The sequence below is a fragment of the Canis lupus genome, chromosome 2, assembly GCF_048164855.1.
Source record: "Canis lupus baileyi chromosome 2, mCanLup2.hap1, whole genome shotgun sequence".
NCBI lineage: Eukaryota > Metazoa > Chordata > Mammalia > Carnivora > Canidae > Canis > Canis lupus.
Window position 1 is genome coordinate 53,485,287 of NC_132839.1, and position 20,116 is coordinate 53,505,402.

The 20,116-nt window shown below is 52.6% G+C and overlaps 1 protein-coding gene across 2 annotated transcripts in view; it reads left to right on the forward strand.

The window, feature by feature from the left end:
- Positions 1–20,116, forward strand: part of ACAN (aggrecan) — a 62,177-nt gene extending 42,061 nt beyond the window's left edge. The window contains exons 12-18 of one of the 2 annotated variants that reach the window (XM_072799454.1): positions 1,828–5,772; positions 12,946–13,059; positions 16,137–16,295; positions 16,666–16,748; positions 17,418–17,562; positions 18,387–18,569; positions 19,221–20,116. In XM_072799454.1, coding sequence (XP_072655555.1) covers positions 1,828–5,772; positions 12,946–13,059; positions 16,137–16,295; positions 16,666–16,748; positions 17,418–17,562; positions 18,387–18,569; positions 19,221–19,297 — 4,706 coding nt within the window. In that variant the 3' untranslated portion in view covers positions 19,298–20,116. The remainder of the gene's footprint in view (positions 1–1,827; positions 5,773–12,945; positions 13,060–16,136; positions 16,296–16,665; positions 16,749–17,417; positions 17,563–18,386; positions 18,570–19,220) is intronic. The other variant, XM_072799461.1, reaches the window with a different exon arrangement.

Consider the following 20,116-nt stretch of genomic DNA (forward strand, 5'->3'; position numbering starts at 1 on the left):
TCATTCAGTGCACTGTTCCCAAGCAATTCAGCCACCCTGGGCACTCCTCTGGGTGCCGGAAATGCAAAGCCCACCGTCTCTCCATGCCAGAAGGTGAGGTGGGATTTGACCCAGAGACCTAGCCCAGCAGCCACACCTGCCTGTGACCTTCCTCACCCTCAGCAAGACAAGCACAACCGAGTCCTGTTTGCTTGAGTTTGTGGCTTGGCACAGGATCCTGGCAACAACTAGTAGGAGTTTCCATGGGAAGGGGCTCTAACGGGCCCATAGAAATATTTTCCATGCTTCAGTTCCCTACCACCCTTGGCCATATCAGGAACCATCTGTACTGTTGTTAATTCTATGTCTCTTTCTTTAAATTGACTTGCTTTTAAAAAGAAACCTAAATGTATTTAAAAGAGAAATGTTAGATCATGATTGTAAGTGGCCATCCCAGAGTGTTTCTGGTATATATATATATATATATATATATATATATATATATATATATATCTCCACCTAAAATCCTCTTGTCTGCCACCACTGCTATCCTGAACCCCCCACCCACTTCCAGTATTTACCTTTAAGCCAGAATAGGCTGTGAGCCTGCCCAGTGGACTAGCACCTGCTTGTCTCAGGTCTCTACCTAAGAAATAAGCCCCAAAAAACATGCAAGGTCCAATCCCAGCTAGGTGGGGTTATTTTTTTTAAGATCTATTCATTTACTTGAGAGAGAGAATGTGTGGGAAGTGGGGGGAGGGGCAAAGGGAGAGAGAATTTTAAACAGACTCTGTACTGAGCATGGAGCCCAACGTGGGGCTCAATCTTATGACCCTGAGATCATGGCCTGAGCTGAAACCAAGAGTCAGACTGAGCCACCCAGGCACCCCAGCCAGCAAGGTTATTTTTAAATGCCAAAGGAACAAGATGGAAAGAAAATAGTGCAACTGTGATTATTTAGAATGATGAGACTTTTTCCCTCTGTTTTCCAAATCCTCTGTAACAACACTCTCAGAATTGAAAAAGTTCATATATTTTTCCAAACAGCACTACCTGGCCTCCCCTGCCTCAGAGGGATGGTTTTGGATGAATGATTCTCAAAGTCAGGAGGGGCCTCAGCATTGTCAGGGTTCCAGGATGGGAGAAGTAGGAAAGGGACTTCGTAAAATACAACATGCTGGGGGTACCTGAGTGGTTTAGTTGGTTGAGCATCTGACTCTTGATTTTAGCTCAGGTCATGACCTCGGGGTCCTATAATCAAGCCCTGCATCCAGCTCCCCACTCAAAAGGGGGGGGTCTGCTTGTCTCCCTCTCTCTGCCCCTCTCCCTCCTTGTGCATGTGCATTTCTCTCTCTCTCTCTCTCATAAATAAACCTTTAAAAAAATTTAAAAAACAAAAGACAACATGCTGCCCCTACCCTAGAGTTCCTGATTCAGTGGAACTAGGATGGGGTCTGAGAATTTGCTTTATCTGTCAAGCTCCCAGGTAATGCTGGTGTTGCTGGTAATTCTGATGTTGCCAGTCCAGGGACCACACTTTGAAAATCATGGGTTTAGACAAATGAGATGATCATGTGGAGGTACTTGAGAGGTGATCCTGAATACTTTACATGGGAACCAGACTGCTACTTGCTACTTGCATGGGTTGTATGGATGGTGCCCCCTGGAGTCTCAAAGAGCACAGTTTCCTGGTCCCCTCCCTCCTTCCTTCCCCAGACACTGTGTAGGGTTCCAGCAGAAAATATCCGAGCATACCTCTGAAGAAAAGTTTTACCGTAGAAGGAATGAGTGAGCTTAAAAGAGAGCAGAGTTACTAAAGACACACCTCATCTTTTTCCTTTCTTCCAGGGATCCCTCCAACATGGCCTCCCACCAGCACAGCAACAGAGGAGAGCACAGAAGGCCCTTCTGGAACGGAAGTGCCCTCAGTCTCAGAGGAGCCATCCCCCTCAGAGGAGCCATTCCCCTGGGAGGAGTTGTCCACACTTTCACCCCCAGGGCCCAGTGGGACTGAGCTGCCAGGCTCTGGGGAGGCATCTGGGGTACCTGAAGTCAGTGGTGACTTCACAGGCAGTGGAGAAGTTTCGGGACATCCAGACTCCAGTGGGCAACTCTCAGGGGAAAGTGCAAGTGGACTGCCCTCTGAAGATCTTGACTCCAGTGGGCTCACCTCTGCTGTGGGAAGTGGACTGGCCTCAGGGGATGAAGATAGAATTACATTGTCCAGCATTCCTAAAGTAGAAGGTGAGGGCCTAGAGACCTCTGCCTCTGGAGTCGAGGACCTCAGCGGGCTGCCTTCTGGAAGAGAAGGTCTAGAGACTTCTACCTCTGGAGTCGGGGATCTCAGTGGGTTGCCTTCTGGAGAAGGTCTAGAAGTCTCTGCCTCTGGAGTTGAGGACCTCAGTGGATTGCCTTCTGGAGAGGGTCCAGAAACATCTGCCTCTGGAGTTGGGGACCTCAGCAGGCTGCCTTCTGGAGAAGGTCCAGAAGTCTCTGCCTCTGGAGTAGGAGACCTCAGTGGACTTCCTTCTGGAAGAGAAGGTCTAGAGACCTCTACCTCTGGTGTAGAGGACCTCAGTGGGTTGCCTTCTGGAGAAGGTCCAGAAGCCTCCACCTCTGGAGTTGGGGATCTCAGCAGGCTGCCTTCTGGAGAAGGTCCAGAAGTCTCTGCCTCTGGAGTAGAGGACCTCAGTGGATTACCTTCTGGAGAGGGTCTAGAAGCTTCTGCCTCTGGAGTTGGGGACCTCAGTGGGTTGCCTTCTGGAGAAGGTCCAGAAGCCTCTGCCTCTGGAGTCGGGGATCTCAGCAGGCTGCCTTCTGGAGAAGGTCCAGAAGTCTCTGCCTCTGGAGTAGAGGACCTCAGTGGATTATCTTCTGGAGAGAGTCCAGAAGCTTCTGCCTCTGGAGTTGGGGACCTTAGTGGGTTGCCTTCTGGAAGAGAAGGTCTAGAGACCTCTGCCTCTGGTGTAGGGGACCTCAGTGGGTTGCCTTCCGGAGAAGGTCAGGAAGCCTCTGCCTCTGGAGTAGAAGACCTCAGCAGATTGCCTTCTGGAGAAGGTCCAGAAGCCTCTGCCTCTGGAGTAGGGGAGCTCAGCGGGTTGCCTTCTGGAAGAGAAGGTCTAGAGACCTCTGCCTCTGGTGTAGGGGACCTCAGTGGGTTGCCTTCTGGAGAAGGTCCAGAAGCCTTTGCCTCTGGAGTAGAGGACCTCAGCATATTACCTTCTGGAGAAGGTCCAGAAGCCTCTGCCTCTGGAGTAGGGGACCTCAGCGGGTTGCCTTCTGGGAGAGAAGGTCTAGAGACCTCTACCTCTGGAGTAGGGGACCTCAGCGGGTTGCCTTCTGGGAGAGAAGGTCTAGAGACCTCTACCTCTGGTGTAGGGGACCTCAGCGGGTTGCCTTCTGGAGAAGGTCCGGAAGCCTCTGCCTCTGGTATAGGGGACATCAGTGGGCTGCCTTCTGGAAGAGAAGGTCTAGAGACCTCTTCCTCTGGAGTAGAGGATCATCCAGAGACTTCTGCCTCTGGAGTAGAGGACCTCAGTGGATTGCCTTCTGGAGTAGAGGGTCATCCAGAGACTTCTGCTTCTGGAGTGGAGGATCTCAGTGAACTTTCTTCTGGAGGAGAGGGTCTAGAGACCTCTGCTTCTGGAGCTGAGGATCTCAGTGGGTTGCCCTCTGGAAAAGAAGACTTGATTGGGTCAGCTTCTGGAGCCTTGGACTTTGGCAGAATACCTTCTGGAACTCTGGGAAGTGGGCAAGCTCCAGAAGCAAGTAGCCTCCCCTCTGGATTTAGTGGTGAGTATTCAGGGGTGGACTTTGGGAGTGGCCCATCCTCTGGCCTACCTGACTTTAGTGGACTTCCCTCTGGATTCCCAACTATCTCCCTCGTGGATACCACATTGGTGGAAGTGATCACAACCACCTCTGCAAGTGAACTGGAAGGGAGGGGAACTATTGGCATCAGTGGTGCTGGAGAAACATCTGGGCTGCCCGTCAGCGAGCTGGACATTAGTGGGGCAGTTAGTGGACTCCCTTCAGGAGCTGAACTCAGCGGCCAAGCATCTGGGTCTCCTGATATGAGTGGGGAAACATCTGGGTTCTTTGGTGTCAGTGGACAGCCATCAGGGTTTCCTGACATCAGTGGGGGTACATCTGGGCTTTTTGAGATCAGTGGGCAGCCATCAGGGTTTTCTGGGGAAACATCTGGAGTGACTGAGCTTAGTGGACTGTACTCTGGACAACCAGATGTCAGTGGAGAAGCCTCTGGAGTTCCTTCTGGCAGTGGTCAACCATTTGGCATGACTGACCTGAGTGGAGAAACATCTGGGGTCCCTGATATCAGCGGGCAGCCATCGGGGTTGCCAGAGTTCAGTGGGACAACCTCTGGAATCCCTGACCTGGTTTCTAGTACCATGAGTGGCAGTGGTGAATCTTCTGGCATTACGTTTGTGGATACCAGTTTGGTCGAAGTGACCCCAACTACATTTAAAGAAGAAGAAGGTTTAGGGTCTGTGGAACTCAGTGGACTCCCTTCAGGGGAGGTGGATCTCTCGGGCGCATCTGGGACAATGGATATCAGTGGACAATCTTCTGGAGCAACTGACTCCAGTGGGTTGACATCCCAGCTTCCAGAATTCAGTGGCCTGCCAAGTGGAGCTGCTGAGGTCAGTGGAGAATCCTCTGGAGCAGAGATTGGGAGCAGCCTGCCCTCAGGAACCTATGAGGGTAGTGGACTTCCATCCAGCTTCCCCACTGTATCTCTTGTAGACAGAACTTTGGTGGAATCTGTAACCCAGGCTCCGACAGCCCAAGAAGCAGGAGAAGGGCCTTCAGGCATTTTGGAACTCAGTGGTGCCCATTCTGGAGCACCAGACGTGTCTGGAGACCATTCAGGATCTTTGGACCTAAGTGGGATGCAGTCCGGGCTGGTGGAGCCCAGTGGAGAGCCATCAAGTACTCCATATTTTAGTGGGGACTTTTCTGGCACCATGGATGTCACTGGAGAACCCTCTACAGCCATGAGCGCCAGTGGGGAAGCCTCAGGACTTTTAGAAGTGACTTTAATCACTTCCGAGTTTGTGGAGGGTGTCACTGAACCAACTGTTTCCCAGGAACTTGCCCAAAGACCCCCTGTGACACACACCCCTCAGCTTTTTGAGTCCAGTGGAGAAGCCTCTGCATCCGGGGAAATTAGTGGAGCTACACCAGCGTTCCCCGGGTCTGGGCTGGAAGCGTCATCAGTCCCAGAATCTAGCAGCGAGACATCTGACTTTCCTGAGCGTGCGGTGGGGGTGTCTGCTGCCCCTGAGGCCAGTGGAGGAGCTTCTGGTGCCCCTGATGTAAGCGAAGCCACCTCCACCTTCCCTGAAGCCGATGTGGAGGGAGCCTCAGGCTTGGGAGTGAGTGGTGGCACCTCAGCCTTTCCTGAAGGCCCCAGGGAGGGCTCAGCCACCCCAGAAGTCCAGGAGGAGCCAACCACATCCTATGATGTGGGCCGAGAGGCGTTGGGCTGGCCTTCAGCCACTCCAACAGCATCTGGAGACAGGATTGAAGTCAGTGGAGACCTGTCTGGTCACACGTCGGGGCTGGATGTTGTCATCAGCACTAGCGTCCCAGAGTCTGAGTGGATCCAGCAGACCCAGCGCCCTGCAGAGGCGCATTTAGAAATCGAGGCCTCAAGCCCCTTGCACTCAGGAGAGGAGACCCAAACAGCCGAGACAGCCACCTCCCCTACAGATGATGCTTCCATCCCAACTTCTCCATCAGGGACAGATGAGTCAGCACCAGCCATTCCAGGTACTGTCAGGATTTCTTTCCTTTAAATGTGTTCGGGGCGTTCAGGCTATAGTGCAGTGGGAGGAGTGTAAATTCAAGCTCCACCGCAGAACAGCTGTGCAGCCTCAGGGCAAGTGTCTTAACCTCTCTGAGCCTCATCGGTAAGATGGGAATAGTAGCAGGGACCTGTTTATATTAAACAGGATATAAATATATGTGGAACAAGCACTTAGTATCATGCCTTACACACAGCACACACTTAGAGATAAGTGATTACTATTGTTACAGTGGAATAACATCACAAGAGCATTTATATGTGAATCCAAGTATCTGTACTTGGTGCAGGGAGAGAGAAGGATGATTATTTAGATAGTGTTAGAAATTCTACTCACACTCCTTTCCCGTGGAGTGAGTGTGAGATGAGAGAATGAACCCAGTGACCTCTATGCCAAACATTGACTTCATGTAGGGTTAAGACCCTGCACAATTTAAGGAACTCTGAAGGATTATTTGGGGGTCCTGACTTTAGCCTTCACCCCCACCTTGGCATAGGTGACTGCTCTGCACCATAGAGCCTGTCTCACCAGGCACAGGAAGCTGATGATTGTCCTCTATTTTTTACCTTGGGATCCCTTGTACCTCCCTCTAGGCCAAGAAACCTTTCCCAGTCAGAGAGCCTCCCCCGACACCAGTGAGATGCTAGGACCAGGTGTTCAAGAGGCATAGAGTCCCTAGAAACATGCTCACCCAGAGCCAGCCTCGTAGGCTTCATGGGCCTTATACCCCAAGCTCGAGGTCTGAGTTCTTGATGCTCATAGTCCCCCTGGGAGCTGCAGCCCCCACTAGGTCCTTTGCCAAGGAGCCATGCGGGACCTGCCAGCAGATGAAGGGACACATCATAGGTCTGTGCCCCCCTGGCCACACTGGCCAGCACTGCAATGTAGGTAAGCCCCTCACTGGCCATGGGGGGACAGGCAGGGGAAGGAGGGGCACAGGACTTTTATCCTCAGAATGGGCCACAAGCAGGAGGAGGTGACCAAAGGCAGCTGAGGCCCAGGCTTCTCAGACCGAGAAGGAGGGGTACACAGTGATGCATCAGTGTAGAAGCCACAGGATAATCGTGGTGCATCTCTCTAGAGAGTCTATTCTACATGGCACTTTAGAAGAACAAAGTTCAAGTAATTAAACTGAGAAATAGTTCATTTTGTGTTAAGTCAATGGTCATTCTATGAGTCAAATGCCAAATATGCTTGAATTTCCTTTGAAATTCAAAACTTGTGAATTTCAAGAAGTGGGGGAGCTAGGATGTAAATGAGGTAGAGCCGGTTGTACCTCACAGGCCCTGGGAGGGTAACTCCGAGGGGGGCTGGTCTTGCATCATGCAGAGCTTCTCCAGGAAAGCCCCTCCATGCTTGGACCTGGGTGAGATTTGGGTCCCCTTCTTGCCCTGGAGGAAATGACAGGCAGTGTCTGCCACCCGCAGCTCCAGGATTCACGGCTGCGGGTCAGCTGTGACTTTGAAGTGCCCTGCACCTTGGCACCCACCACTCTGGGGTCTCTGTCCTTAGCCATGGGTCAAACAGCTTGTGGGGTAGGTGAGGAGTCTGGGAAGTCCTCTAATTGGAGGTGGCCCCCAGAACGAGAGATGATGAGGATCTTCCTGTGTTCCCTGAACACTTTGAGGCCTGTGGCCATGAGGACGTTTCATCTCATCAGATGACCACCCTTAAAAGAACTGATGCCCTGTTACCTCCAAGCTCATATGCTTGGGGGCAGCTCTCTGCACTGCCCCCACACCCTCACCCCAGCCTCTGTCCCAGAATCGTTCATAAAAGGGCTTCATTCCTATGACACAGGCAGAATCAGAGCCACAAATCCTGGGGGAAGGCAGATGCCACCAGACAAATAGGGCCAGGCAGCTATCTTCCAATAGCCATTGCATCATACACAAAGAAAGATTTTGTGTTTGTGTATATTAACATATACGCAAATTAATATATATGTAAATAATATATGTGCAAATATATGTGAGCAAAATAATACATGCTTACATCATATAAATATGCTGTACACTTGGCACTTACACAGGAAATGCTCCATGTAAACAGGCAGTGGGGGTGACTGTGATTCACTCTTTTCCTCCACTGGGGTCAGCGTCTGACCTTATGTATGCTTTCCAGCAAGTGAGGCTCCGAGTCCTCAGTCAGCAGGGGGAATGGCTCTGCTGTTTCTTCCCAAACAGCTCTGTGGGTAGCTTGGCAGTTATCCCCATCTGAAACTGCGGCACAGAAAAGTTGAGGGATTTGCCTAGCTCCTGACTCCTCTGGAGTCAAATCCAGAACTGGGGTCTTCATTCACTTGTTCAACGCACTCAACTAAATCAGAAGCTCCCTCTTGAACATATTCTCAGGTGCTGGTCTTAACTCAGGAGGTGAACTTCAGGGCAACCAGAACAGAGAGAGGTTCTAGAAGTGGGGCTTAGCCAAGCCCTCAGGACCTCATTTGTAATAGGGTCAAAGGTGCTGGTTCTCAGCTTTAAGAATATCCTGATGCCTGGGGTCTCACTCCAAAGATTCTGATTGAAATGGTCCTGTGGCCATGGCACGGGGGTTTTTAAGGCTGCCCAGGTGAGTCTAGTGTGCAACCAGGGCTTAGGAACTGCTGTATGGGTTAAGAACAATTTATGTACAGCACCTGGCCCCAAGACGCATTAATAAAGATTACTTCCCCTTCCCGATCTCTCACTCCAATGTTTAGGAAAAGCAGATCTTTTTAGTGGTTGAAAAAGCAGGGCTATCCTATTCTGATCCACTTAAAAAGCACCAGCATACTCCCCACCTCTGTTGCTGACATTTGCAGAGACATTTCCTGGCTCTTAGGTTTTAATCCTCATTGCTCCTTAGAATCAGCTGGGTGCTTGTAACTAGCACCACACCTGGGCCCCACCTGGACCTACCCCAATGCAATTGGTCTGAAGAGGGACTCTGACGCTGGTATATTTTTTAAAACCTTTAAAAATTTTTTTGTTAACTACCGCAGTGACTCTGATGCACCGCTAAGGTTGAGACATTCTCTTCTAATCACATCTCACATCCAATTTTCCAGCAATCAATGGTGCTGGGTAGATTTCTTCTCTAAACTCCTGGGTTAGAAAGTCATGAACTTAAAATTCAGCCTCTTTTCTATCTTACTGCCATTCTTCACTTTGTAGGCTTGAGGCTCTGACCTATGATCTGACACTGTCTCTTCCCCTAGAGTGGAGAGGTTTACGTTTCAGTGAAATCTTACCCCCAGGGCAGGTGGGGGTGGGGGGTGGGGACACTTTCAAAGGGAGTGAAAATACAGGGTTATAAGTACAAATACCAATCACACCTTCATGACTTGACAGAACCGAAAATTCTATGGGCAGATTTGAACAGGGAACTATAGTCGACCCTTGAACAGCCCTGGGGGGTTAAGGGTGTCAGCTTCCGCAAAGTCAAAAACCTGCATATAAATTCTGACTACCCAAATACTTAACTAGTAATAGCCACCTGTTGACCAGAAGCCTGAGTGATAACAGAAAGTCAATTAATACTTATTTTGTAAGTTATATGTATCATATACTGTATTCTTATAATAAAGTAAGCTAGAAACAAGAAAACATTATTCAGAAAATCATAAGGACGGGCGTCTGACTGGCTCAGTCGGTAGAACAGGAGACTCTTGATCTCAGGTCATGAGTTCAAGCCTCACAATGGAGATAGAGCTTACTTAATTAAAAAAAAGAAAGAAAATCATAAGGAAGAGGAAATACATTTATGATACTAAACTGTAAAAAATCTGCATAAAAAATCTGCATATAAGCAGACCCACACACAAACCCATGTTGTTCGAAGGCCAACTGTCATTGATTTAAGAAGCATGATATTAAAGTTACATTCAAGATCAAACTTTAAAAATATAAAAGACTTAATAGTATAATTATAACATACTATTTAATTTGATGATGTTTATTTTAAAAGCAAATTGGAACTGATAAATATGTTCTTATAACCCTTCTGTCCATTGTGATACACCAGAAAGCAAATGTATTTACTCAGGTCTGTCCATCTGATTGATCCTAGGTCTTTGCAGGGTTTAGGACATCCACTGAGCTAAGAAATTGTCTCTGTGCTTCTTGAGGGGATTTTCTCTCATCTTTGTCTAGGAAAGTTATGTCCAGGGTCACCACATACAACTGCACAGGTTGTGCACTGAACTTGAGTACCCTTCATATCATGCTCTTTATGATTGGCAACCTTTTTAGTTGGGTGTCATTTGAGTCAAAGTACCTGCTGTCACTCTTCCTTCAGCCTTTTCTATGAGCCCAATAAATTCTCACTCCAATGTCCTAGGCTCTGACATAAGCAAAAGCCCAGCAAGACCTAGTCAGGGGGAGGCCTGAGCTCTCCAATTCAGATGCCAAAGTGATCATTTGGAAGTATCTTATTCCCCTTGCTTTCACCAGGAGGCTCTCAGTTATTTTCTCCCTTAAGTTAGATCTGGTTCGGGAACAAATCATCCCTTTTGGTTATAGTAATAGGAAGATTACTCACAGTGCCGACACTCGCCAGGGTCCCTGCTCAGAGATGAAAGGGGAGCCCTTAGCCCTGGTTCAATGGTAATGAGACACCCGAGATTCAAGACTTCAGTGTCCCTCTCCCTCCATGGGGGACAGAGGCCCAACTTTTAGGCCATGTCTGATTCTTTCCTCCTGATTCTTCCGGTCTGTCTCCCTGGCTTACCAGCATGGGCAGGCCACTTGTTTCCTTACCTGTCTCACGGCCCATGGCATCTGTGCCCTGGGGCTGTTGGGCTGGTGAAGTGTGTGGGAGTCATAGCATCTGTCTCACGGAAGATTCGTGAGAGAGTGGGTTTTTGTCTTTCCTTTCTTCCTTCCTGCAGTCTGCCCATTGCCCAAAGCCCTTCCCATCCCCCACCTGCTGGCACCTGTCTGGGGTCCCCCGTACTCTATGGTAAGCCCAGCTCAACTCCTCTCATGGTTCCAGGAGACCAGCAATGTCCCAGGTGCCCTTCACAGAAAGAGGTGGGCACTGCAAGGGTGCAGTGGCTCTTTCAGTCGGAGGGAGAGGACATGAGGCCTGGCAGGCCTGAGCAGCTCTGGAGACAGCCCCATGCAGAATGCTCAGCCCCCTTCCTACAGTTGAAGGCCTCCCCAAAGTGCCCTACTGGCACCCACAGGCTCTCTGGTCTTCAGCATGTTGACCCTTCCTCCCCTTCTCATCTGTGAATCCAGGCCCTGCACAAAACAGCTTCTGAACCTGGGAACGGATTCCCTGAGTTTCAGTCCAGAGGTGCCAGGGTTACCATCTGGCTCTTGTGCCCACAGGCCACTCCTGTCCCCTGCTCTATACAACCGCTTTAGCGCCTACATTTGCTTAATGCCCCCTCACCCGGTGCTTCCCATGTCCCATGAGGACGCTAGTGGACACGAGAGAACAGTGTCTCTCCTGGAGCAGGAGAGCAGCCCCCAGCTTCTGCCCAGCCGACCAGCCTGACCTATTGCTGCTACTGCTGCTGCTGGGAATCCTGGTGCATGCTGGGACCAAGTGCATGCTGGGACTCGCATCAGTTCCTCCATGCATTTTGGTTTTGCTTGGAACAGTTCCAGCCTTGGAACTGTTGGTCTCTAATCCATGGTGCGCGCTCCCTGAGCTGAAATGAAGAACTCCATGGGAACAGAGAGACACCTGAGGACTTGAGATTTTCAGGCCACCCACTGCCCCAAACCCAACTCTGGTCCAGAAGACATCTATCTACTATGCACCAGCTGGCAAAAAGGAGCCACAAGAAAGTGCTTTTGCCTTCTTAAGAGGGGATTGACTTTAAGGTCTAGTCTGCTGTTCTGAGAGGCAAGAAGTAATCCTGCAACATATTTAGGATGCTGCTCACGTGGACACCCATAGACAATGTCAGGTCCTGAAGGTTGTATGAACGCAGCTGCATACACTGAGGCTTAACCATATATCATGATGCCCCATGAGCCAGTGGCACCCATTCATTGAAGAATCTTATTGATCTCCTGGGAAAAAGAGCTTCACAATACCTTTCATCATGTTCCCAGGGAAAGTAACCCAGAGAAAACCAGCAGGAGCCTTTGTAGTACAAACATGAAGAGAGTAAAAGATCCCCAGGTCTCTGGCTTCTCAGAAAGAGGCAGAAAGACAGGATTAGGAAATTCACTTCTCACTTTGGCTGATGAATAAAAATTGGGGCAGAAGCCAATGGCTTACCAATTGCAGTCCCACAAAGAAGTTGGATTAGAAAGAACATCTTGGGCCAGAAGAACAGAAGGAAGGAAGAGTCTGCCTGGGAAGAAGAGGTTGATGGAGAGCTGCCTGTACCCCAGTGTGGTGGCTGGCCACTTACTAAGTGGCTCACCAGCTCCAAATATTGGTCTCCCACTGGCCAGAATGGAGCTCTCTGGAAATTGTGACTCACTGGAGATGTCTACGATCTAAGACCCCAAGCTGGAAGGAGCATGGGGAAATGTTGGGCTGGTTTCTCTTCCTCCTGCCAAGAGAATGATGCCGCCTTCATCTTTAAGATACTCGAGGATTTACTGAAGACAAAGATGTCTGCGACCCCCAAGAATTGAATGAGTCTCATGCAGACATCCCGTGCTGCCATTTTCTCATGGTTTTATACTCTCCAGACCACTTCAGGCTTATTCATTCTAGTGTTTCATGGACTTGCCCTCTTGCCTTGGTTCATAACTACAGAGGAAGATAAGAAAAGAAAATTTGATTTCCAGTATCCCTTGCTCACATTCGGAGCCAGTGGAAACCCTAAGGCCTCTTGAAATATTCATAAGAGAAGGCATCTTGGAGGAGCTACATGCTCACTCTTACAGTGGGCATTTGCCTTCAGAAGCACCAGACCTCTTCACTTCACCTGCTGGGAAACCTGGCCCCAGTGCGCCAAGCTTGCCAGTCAAGAATCAGACACATCCAAGAAAAGCCTTGTTGAATCTTTGGCTCAGTGCTCCAATATGGCGGCAGCAGCAGCAGCAGCAACAGCTCTTAGGAAGTCCAGCCACCCCTCCCAGGGCTCTGGAGAGCAGCAGGGCTGGCCACCCATAAAGCACCTGCAATGCTTGCAAAGCAGGAGCTACTGGCAAGAGTCCTAACAGTGGCCCTTGGTTTCTTGCAGACATTGACGAGTGCCTCTCAAGTCCTTGTTTGAATGGAGCCACCTGCGTGGACGCCATCGACTCTTTCACATGCTTATGCCTTCCCAGCTACCGAGGGGACCTGTGTGAGATCGGTACGGCCGTCTCGGCTTCAGCTAATGTTACTAACTGCTGCACCCTCTCCTCCTCCATCACCCTTCCTTCTAACCACAGGCTCTAGGCCCTGGCTGGGGCCCCCGCGGTCCATCCAGACAGCCATTCCAGGGCCTCAACTGAGAAGTCTGCCTCACTCACTCCCACTCTTCTTGCTGGTCCTTGTGGAGACCCTCCTCTGGGGCATTGGCTGATCTGACCGCAGGAGAGACATTGCGGGCTGGACATGCAGGCCTGGCCAAGCCTACACTTTGGAAGGTGGGGCTCTGGGGGATCTTTAAAACACTAACCTTCTTCAGGGCTTCCAGACCTGCTGATACCACCCTGAGGTCGGTGCATGCATCAGAATAAGAGGACAAGGCTGATCTCGTGCATTTGTCTTGAAGGAAGCTATGGGTGGGAGTAACTGGTTCTCTCTCCGGATGACACCGCAGATCTTCCAGCAGGGTCGTGAGCATGTGTCTGCCTGCCGTATTGCCCATGGGACCTTTGTGGTGCCTCCATGGCCTTGGGAGCCACCAGGCCATGCTGGCCATGCTACCTCTTTGTTCTCTGGCAGGAGCTCTGTTTTGTTTGCCTGACAGCTCCCGTGTCACCAGCATGCTCAACTCATGCATGAGTGGGGACTGCTGCATGTCAACCTCTGCTCATCACCAATGACAGGTGATGTCAGTGCCATTCCATCCATTCCCATGCTTCCTTTTCCCCACTCTTGTGCCAAAAGGCTGGCCAGGGAGAACAGAGCCTCACAGGGGGGACAAGGGGCTGAGTTTCCCCTCTTGGGCCTTGCCAACCTTTGCTTCTGTACCCAGACCAGGCTCTGTCAAGGGAGCTGTGTGCCAGGAATGTCCCAGGGCCAGCTGGAGCCCCCCAACTCTCTCACCTCTGGTGCTTCTATTCTCCCCCTGCCATCCTCCTGGGTCTCAGGGTCATCCCAACTCAGAAGGGGGAGATGAGGGTTGACATTACTAGTAGCAATAAGCCATGCAGAATGAGAAATCATTTCCTATGATCTGTCAAGTTGGATATCCCAGAAACTTCCAGAAAGCAGATTAAACTCCTGGGAAATCTCCCTTTGGCCCTAAGCAGGGTGGGGAGGCAGTTTTGGGTATTGCATGTTCCTTGGAGGCACTGCCAAGATTACAGACTGGTGGAGGACCATAAGTCTTCTGGAAGAAAAGGCCTAGACGCTCTTCCTTCCTTGCAGCCTCCCACCCTCCACCTCCATCCCAAGGCACCAAGGAATTGGGCGTGGTCTTGGCTGGGGAGAGAGTGGAGAGTCATAAGGATCTCTGCCCAGGATGCCAAAATATTTGCCCCAGGAGGAGTGTCTAGCATGTCCGCACGACAACAGCTCTTGGATGCCAGACTGGAAAGGAGGCGCTCTGCGGGCATGGAGGCAGGGCCCTCACTGGGCTCTGTGCTCTGGTAGCGCACAGAGATGGTGCTCGTGCCACCTAGCTGGGTGCTGGGTCATGTGCCCAGCTAACCAAAGCAAAGCTCTACCTCTTCTCCCATTTTGGTCGGGCGGGTGTTTCAAGCTTGGTTCTGGGCCTGCTGTGCCTTCCCCCCTGGCTGGAATGCTGTCCCTGTTTCCCCAGAGCCTCCATCCTGCATGCCCTGGCCCCTCCCAGAGCAGTTAAACCCTCCAGGTTGGCCTCCTCAGCCCAACCCTCGGTATGGTCAGCCCTGAAATGATGTCTCTGGCCTCCTCAGGTGCTGAGTTACCTCTGAGGCCTTGCTACCTTCTCTCCAGACCTCTGCCTTGCTCCCTGGAGGAGGTGTTGGCCACAGGGGATAGTGGCCTCTTCCTCAGCCCTCCTGCTGCTTGGCCTCTTCTCCTCGGGCTGCTGGCCTCTGCATGTCCTCCGTCTCTGCCTTCCCTAAGTGTCTCTCTTCCAACCCCGCCAGGCATCCACCCCTTCAACTGAGCCTCCTTCCTATCAGGTACTGGTCCTCCCTCCCTGGGTCTGCCAGCCTATCAGTGGCACCCAGTAAGGGACGCTCCACGCAGCCTGAGGGGTTCAGGCCCTGCACTCGGGTCCCCAGGCAGGAGGAGCAGCCCCTCACCTGGGAGGCCCCAGGGCAAGGAGGAAAAGAGGGTCTCACAGCCCCCTCCATCCAGTGGTGTGCTGGCTGATGTTTAACAACCAGCTCCTGAAGAGGAAGGGGGAGCCCTGATGTGTGGCATCTGCCAGTTTCTGAGCTCTAACACTCCCACCAGGACCATTTTACAGCTGCCAGCGTGATGTCACTGAAGGCAGAGATGAGAAGACACAGTCCTAACGGCTCCCCCAAGCCTGAAGGATCCAGGTCCTGCCCTGCCTCTGTCCCTCCAGGCTGCCCAAGAGCTCCAAACCAGTCCCTTCTCCCAAATTCAGAACCCGTAAACCCAGATAGGTTTGTGAGGAGAGAAGCTCCTCCCTCTGCTCATCTGCCACCAACAAGTTAAATCAGAAGCTGAGGCCCCTGGGTCGTGGACACCTGGTTGGCTACCTCATCCTCCAAAAGGGAGGCATCATGTGTCCTGCCAGAGCCAGCCCGGATGGACAGACTTAGAGCTCTGACTCTTCTTTAGACCCAAAGCAGACTTATTTCTGCTCTTCTACACCTACCCGAAGTGCTATTTCATGCCCCCAGGGCTGCCTGCTGCTGCCACCTTTACACACACACCAAAACTACCCCCCCCCCACACACACACACACAGCTCCCTTCCCAGGTCCCCTGGGAGCCCTGAACCATGTTGGCCTTAATCTCAGCACCTCCCCTCTTCCCACTTATTTTTCCTGGCCTCCTGAACCCTGCCAGCTCCACAGAGCAGGTGTCAACAAGGAGGAAAGCTCTGGGGCACTGACATCAGGGAATGTGCCCAGAGGCTCTGGGGCTCCAGGGCCAGGCCTTCCTGGCTTCTGATTTGAGTCGCATCCAGATGGGCCTCTCCCTTCAAGGACAGACGTTGAAGGCGGGTGGATGTTGGAAACGGCATAAGACTGGCCGCACCAGACATCCCCAGTTGGCCTCGGGACCTCTCTCTTCAAGACTCTGACCTGTGTTGCAGACCAGGAGCTGTGTGAGGAGGGCTGGACCAAGTTCCAGGGCCACTGTTACCGCTACTTCCCCGACCGTGAGAGCTGGGTGGATGCGGAGAGCCGGTGTCGGGCACAACAGTCACACCTGAGCAGCATTGTCACCCCTGAGGAACAGGAGTTTGTCAACAGTGAGTGTGGGAGGCAAGGGGTCTGTGGGCAGAGGGCCTCACTCACCAGGATCCAGAGATGCTGCAGGGGTGGGGGTGGTGGCAGGTGCAAAAAGGGGAGGAAGGGGGTTTTCACAGCCAGGACTACACCCCAAAGCCCCAGGCTAACACTGTGCCTATCGCTAGGCCATGCCAGCTTGGATGGTGGGCCGAAGTACACTCCAGACATGCGTGTGCTGAAACCCTTGTCAGGCCATAGAAGCAGGTGGCATGCTCCTAGGAGCCTACCCACCTCCTGACACCGCCCCCATCCCCTCTGCCTTATCGAGCTTGTTTCTCAGACCCCCTCAGGGGGTCCAGAACCATGCCCAACACCCATGCCTCTCTCTAGACAATGCCCAAGACTACCAGTGGATTGGCCTGAATGACAGGACCATCGAAGGGGACTTCCGCTGGTCAGATGGACACTCCTTGGTGAGTTCCGCCAGGGGCACTAGGGGGAGTTGGCGGCCCAGAGATGGGGAATAGCGATCGCCATAGAGAGGTGTATTCAGACCACATACACTCACTGAGCAGCTGCCGGTCTGGGAGCCCTGGGTGCAGAGACTGCGTCTCCGTCATCTCTGCCAGGACTGGGCCAGTCGAGGGCACCCTGGCATGAAGGAAGAGGGAGGTGAGGAAGACCATGAGGGAATGCAAACACACCACCAGAAGGGATACATGGGGGCTTTCGAAGGCTTCCTTGCCCACAGAGGACTCTGTCTACTAAAGGAGGCAGGCAGACAGAAAGCAACATAGACGCCAAGGGACAGTGCACATAGTAAATGCTGCAGATCAGCAGGGGACGTCAGGGAAGGCTTCCTGGAAGAGGTGAATGGGAACAGGGTCGTGGGTGGGGGAAGGGGACTCTGTCCCATGGCGCAGCAGGAGGGAGAAGCCTAGGGAGACAGTTTGGACTTGGGAGCCATGTCTCTGCCACGGGGGCCTATCCAAACGAGGGAACATATGAGACCAGCCCCTGCTGGCCTGACTGGAGGAGGAGGGGCACGGACTCTCACCATCAGGGACTGAGAGGGCGGGGCCAGGCCTAGCTCCTGCGGCATCCTCACCCCTGCCTCGCCCCCACCCCACCCCCCACCACAGCAATTTGAGAACTGGCGCCCCAACCAGCCCGACAACTTCTTTGTCAGCGGAGAGGACTGTGTGGTGATGATCTGGCACGAGAAGGGAGAGTGGAATGACGTGCCTTGCAATTACTACCTGCCCTTCACGTGTAAAAAGGGCACAGGTGAGCAGCTGCCCCAGAGGGGCCCCGCCCAGATAGAGTCACAGAGTCAAGACGTTAGGCTCCTGCTGTGAGACCTGGGGCTGGTGTCCTGGCTGAAGAAGTACCCTCACCCACCCAGCAGGCAGGGCTCTGGTCTGGGAGGGGGGGGGCGGGGGGGGGGCTCTCCCAGGGTCCCCTTGTCCCAGGGCCAATGGCAAAAGCCTCGCCCACTCCTAGGGAGGGTGAAGGTCATAGGCTAGAGGACAGACAGGCCCCTACACACACAGTTCCCCTGGGTGCCAGCACAGAAAGTCACCCACAGTGACTTTTCTGGGTGAGGAGCCCCCCTCTTTATGGGGTCCCCTAGAGTGTCAGTTGTCAGGTCCCGATCCTCAGCTTGGAGTCTGTGGACATGGAGGTGCTGGTAGAACAGGCCCCTCTTGTTCCCTCTCCTGGCCTTGCACCCTGCCCAGGCCTCCTTCTGTCCCAATGTTTTCATAAAGTCACAGCCAATCTGCCTGGCTCTTGCCCCCTTTCCCACCTTTCACCCTTCCTGTTGTCTTTCCCTCATCCCCTCAAGACCCTCCTTTTATTCCCACCCTGCTGCTCTAAATCACGGAGGAACCCAGACATCAGAACCCGTGGTTTCCAGACTTTTAGTTCAGCATGAAAATGCCTCTTTGCCAGCAGCCAGGGCTCGTGGCCGGGTGTCCAGGTGCGGTGCCCCTTCCTTGGGCTCTGGGCTGTCTCATCACAGCCAAAGGAGAGCACACGGGCTCATCACTTGCCTGGGTCATCTCGGGGGACCCTCCCAGAGCCCTTTCTCAAGAGCTTGTGCCCCTCAGTGGCCTGCGGAGACCCCCCTGTGGTGGAACACGCCAGGACCTTCGGCCAGAAGAAGGACCGCTACGAGATCAACTCGTTGGTACGGTACCAGTGCACTGAGGGTTTCGTCCAGCGGCATGTGCCGACCATCCGGTGCCAGCCTAGCGGCCACTGGGAAAAACCTCGCATCACCTGCACAGACCGTGAGCACTGCCACCCCCACCCCCCACCCCTCGCTGGGCACAGCATTCCATCCCATGACCCTCTGGGAGGGAGGGGTCCTGAACACCTGCTGTCTGCACTACCCCTGGGCTCATCACACTCACTCCCTCGGCCCTCAGGGCGGGCTCATCACACTCACTCCCTCGGCCCTCAGGGCAGGCTCACTTTCACTGAGGACAAGGAAAAAGTGGCTGGTCTGCTTTCCTTTTCAACACTCAAAGACCCTTTTAGCCCAAACTGATGCCAAGAAAAATCAAAACCAGGGATGTCCGGGTGGCTCAGTCGGTTAAGTGTCTGCTTCAGCTTGGGGCATGATCCCAGGGTCCTGAGATGGAGCCACCGCATCGGGTTCCCTGCTGAGCCTGCTTCTCCCTCTCCTGCTCCCCCTGCTTGTGCTCTGTCAAGTAAATAAATAAAATTCTCTTTTAAAAAAAGAAAGAAAAGAAAAATCAAAACCAGAAAGTGGGTAAAGCCTCAGGTTACTACTTGAACCCATGGTTTCTGCAGGGAGGGGAGCCAGCAGAGGAGGGGCAAGTGGGGAAAGGTTAGGCTGCTCTCCCCCAGCACTGCCATGCTTCCTTCCTTCCGAGCTTTCAAGTGTTTGAGATTTTGCGGTCTCCCTTCCCCCCCAGCCTCCACTTACAAGCGCAGACTACAGAAGCGGAGCTCACGGGCCCCACGGAGGAGCCGCCCCAGCACAGCCCACTGAGAGGAGCTTCCAGGACGCACCCAGGATGCTGAGCCCAGGAGCCCCGCCAGGCTGACATCCCACATGGATGGTGTCCTCTTCTTGCCGCTTTCTGTCATATAAGGAATTCCATTAAAGAAGGAAAAAAAAACAAATCCCACATTGTGTATGCACCCACCTCTCCCCACCCCACCCCCAAATCGCCAAAACCGCATCTGATTTTTCCCTCCTCGATGCCAAAGCAAAGCAAACCTATTGTAAGCCATGGACTGAGTTTAGAGACATTTCTCCAATCTCTCGTTGTGCCTTTCCAGGGACCAGAGCAGGGACAGGGGGAGAAGGGGAGGGGTTAAGTTAAATAAAGAAGATTATTTTTTGTTTCCTGACTTTATCCAAGAGCAGTGCAATCGTTGGTTCTTTCACTCCAGGAAGAGTTAGGGAGGAGGGAGGAAGGGGCGTGAGGAGCTGGAACCTGACCGCAGCTGAATGTATTGGATGAGGAGCCAGGAGGGCGGCACCATCTGTGTCAAGAAGAGGCCTGAGGGCGAGGGGGTGGCTTCCACTCAGAGTGAGGGGGCAGGAGAGAGCCATCGAGGGATCTTCCGTTGTGTGGGGGTCGGGTTCCCTCCCAGGATCCCTCTTCCAGTGTCCACTCACCCAGGTCTGCCACCCTGAGCAGGTGTCCATCTCCGGCAGGGCTGGGTTGGGGGAGTGCCGCCCCGCCCCTCCCCCCTCCCCCACACCCCCGGGACCGTGCAGGCACCAGAGTTCCGTGCACCTATTTATATTTTTGAAAACTGAAGATTATGATAATTATAATAATAAAGACATTGGAAGAGA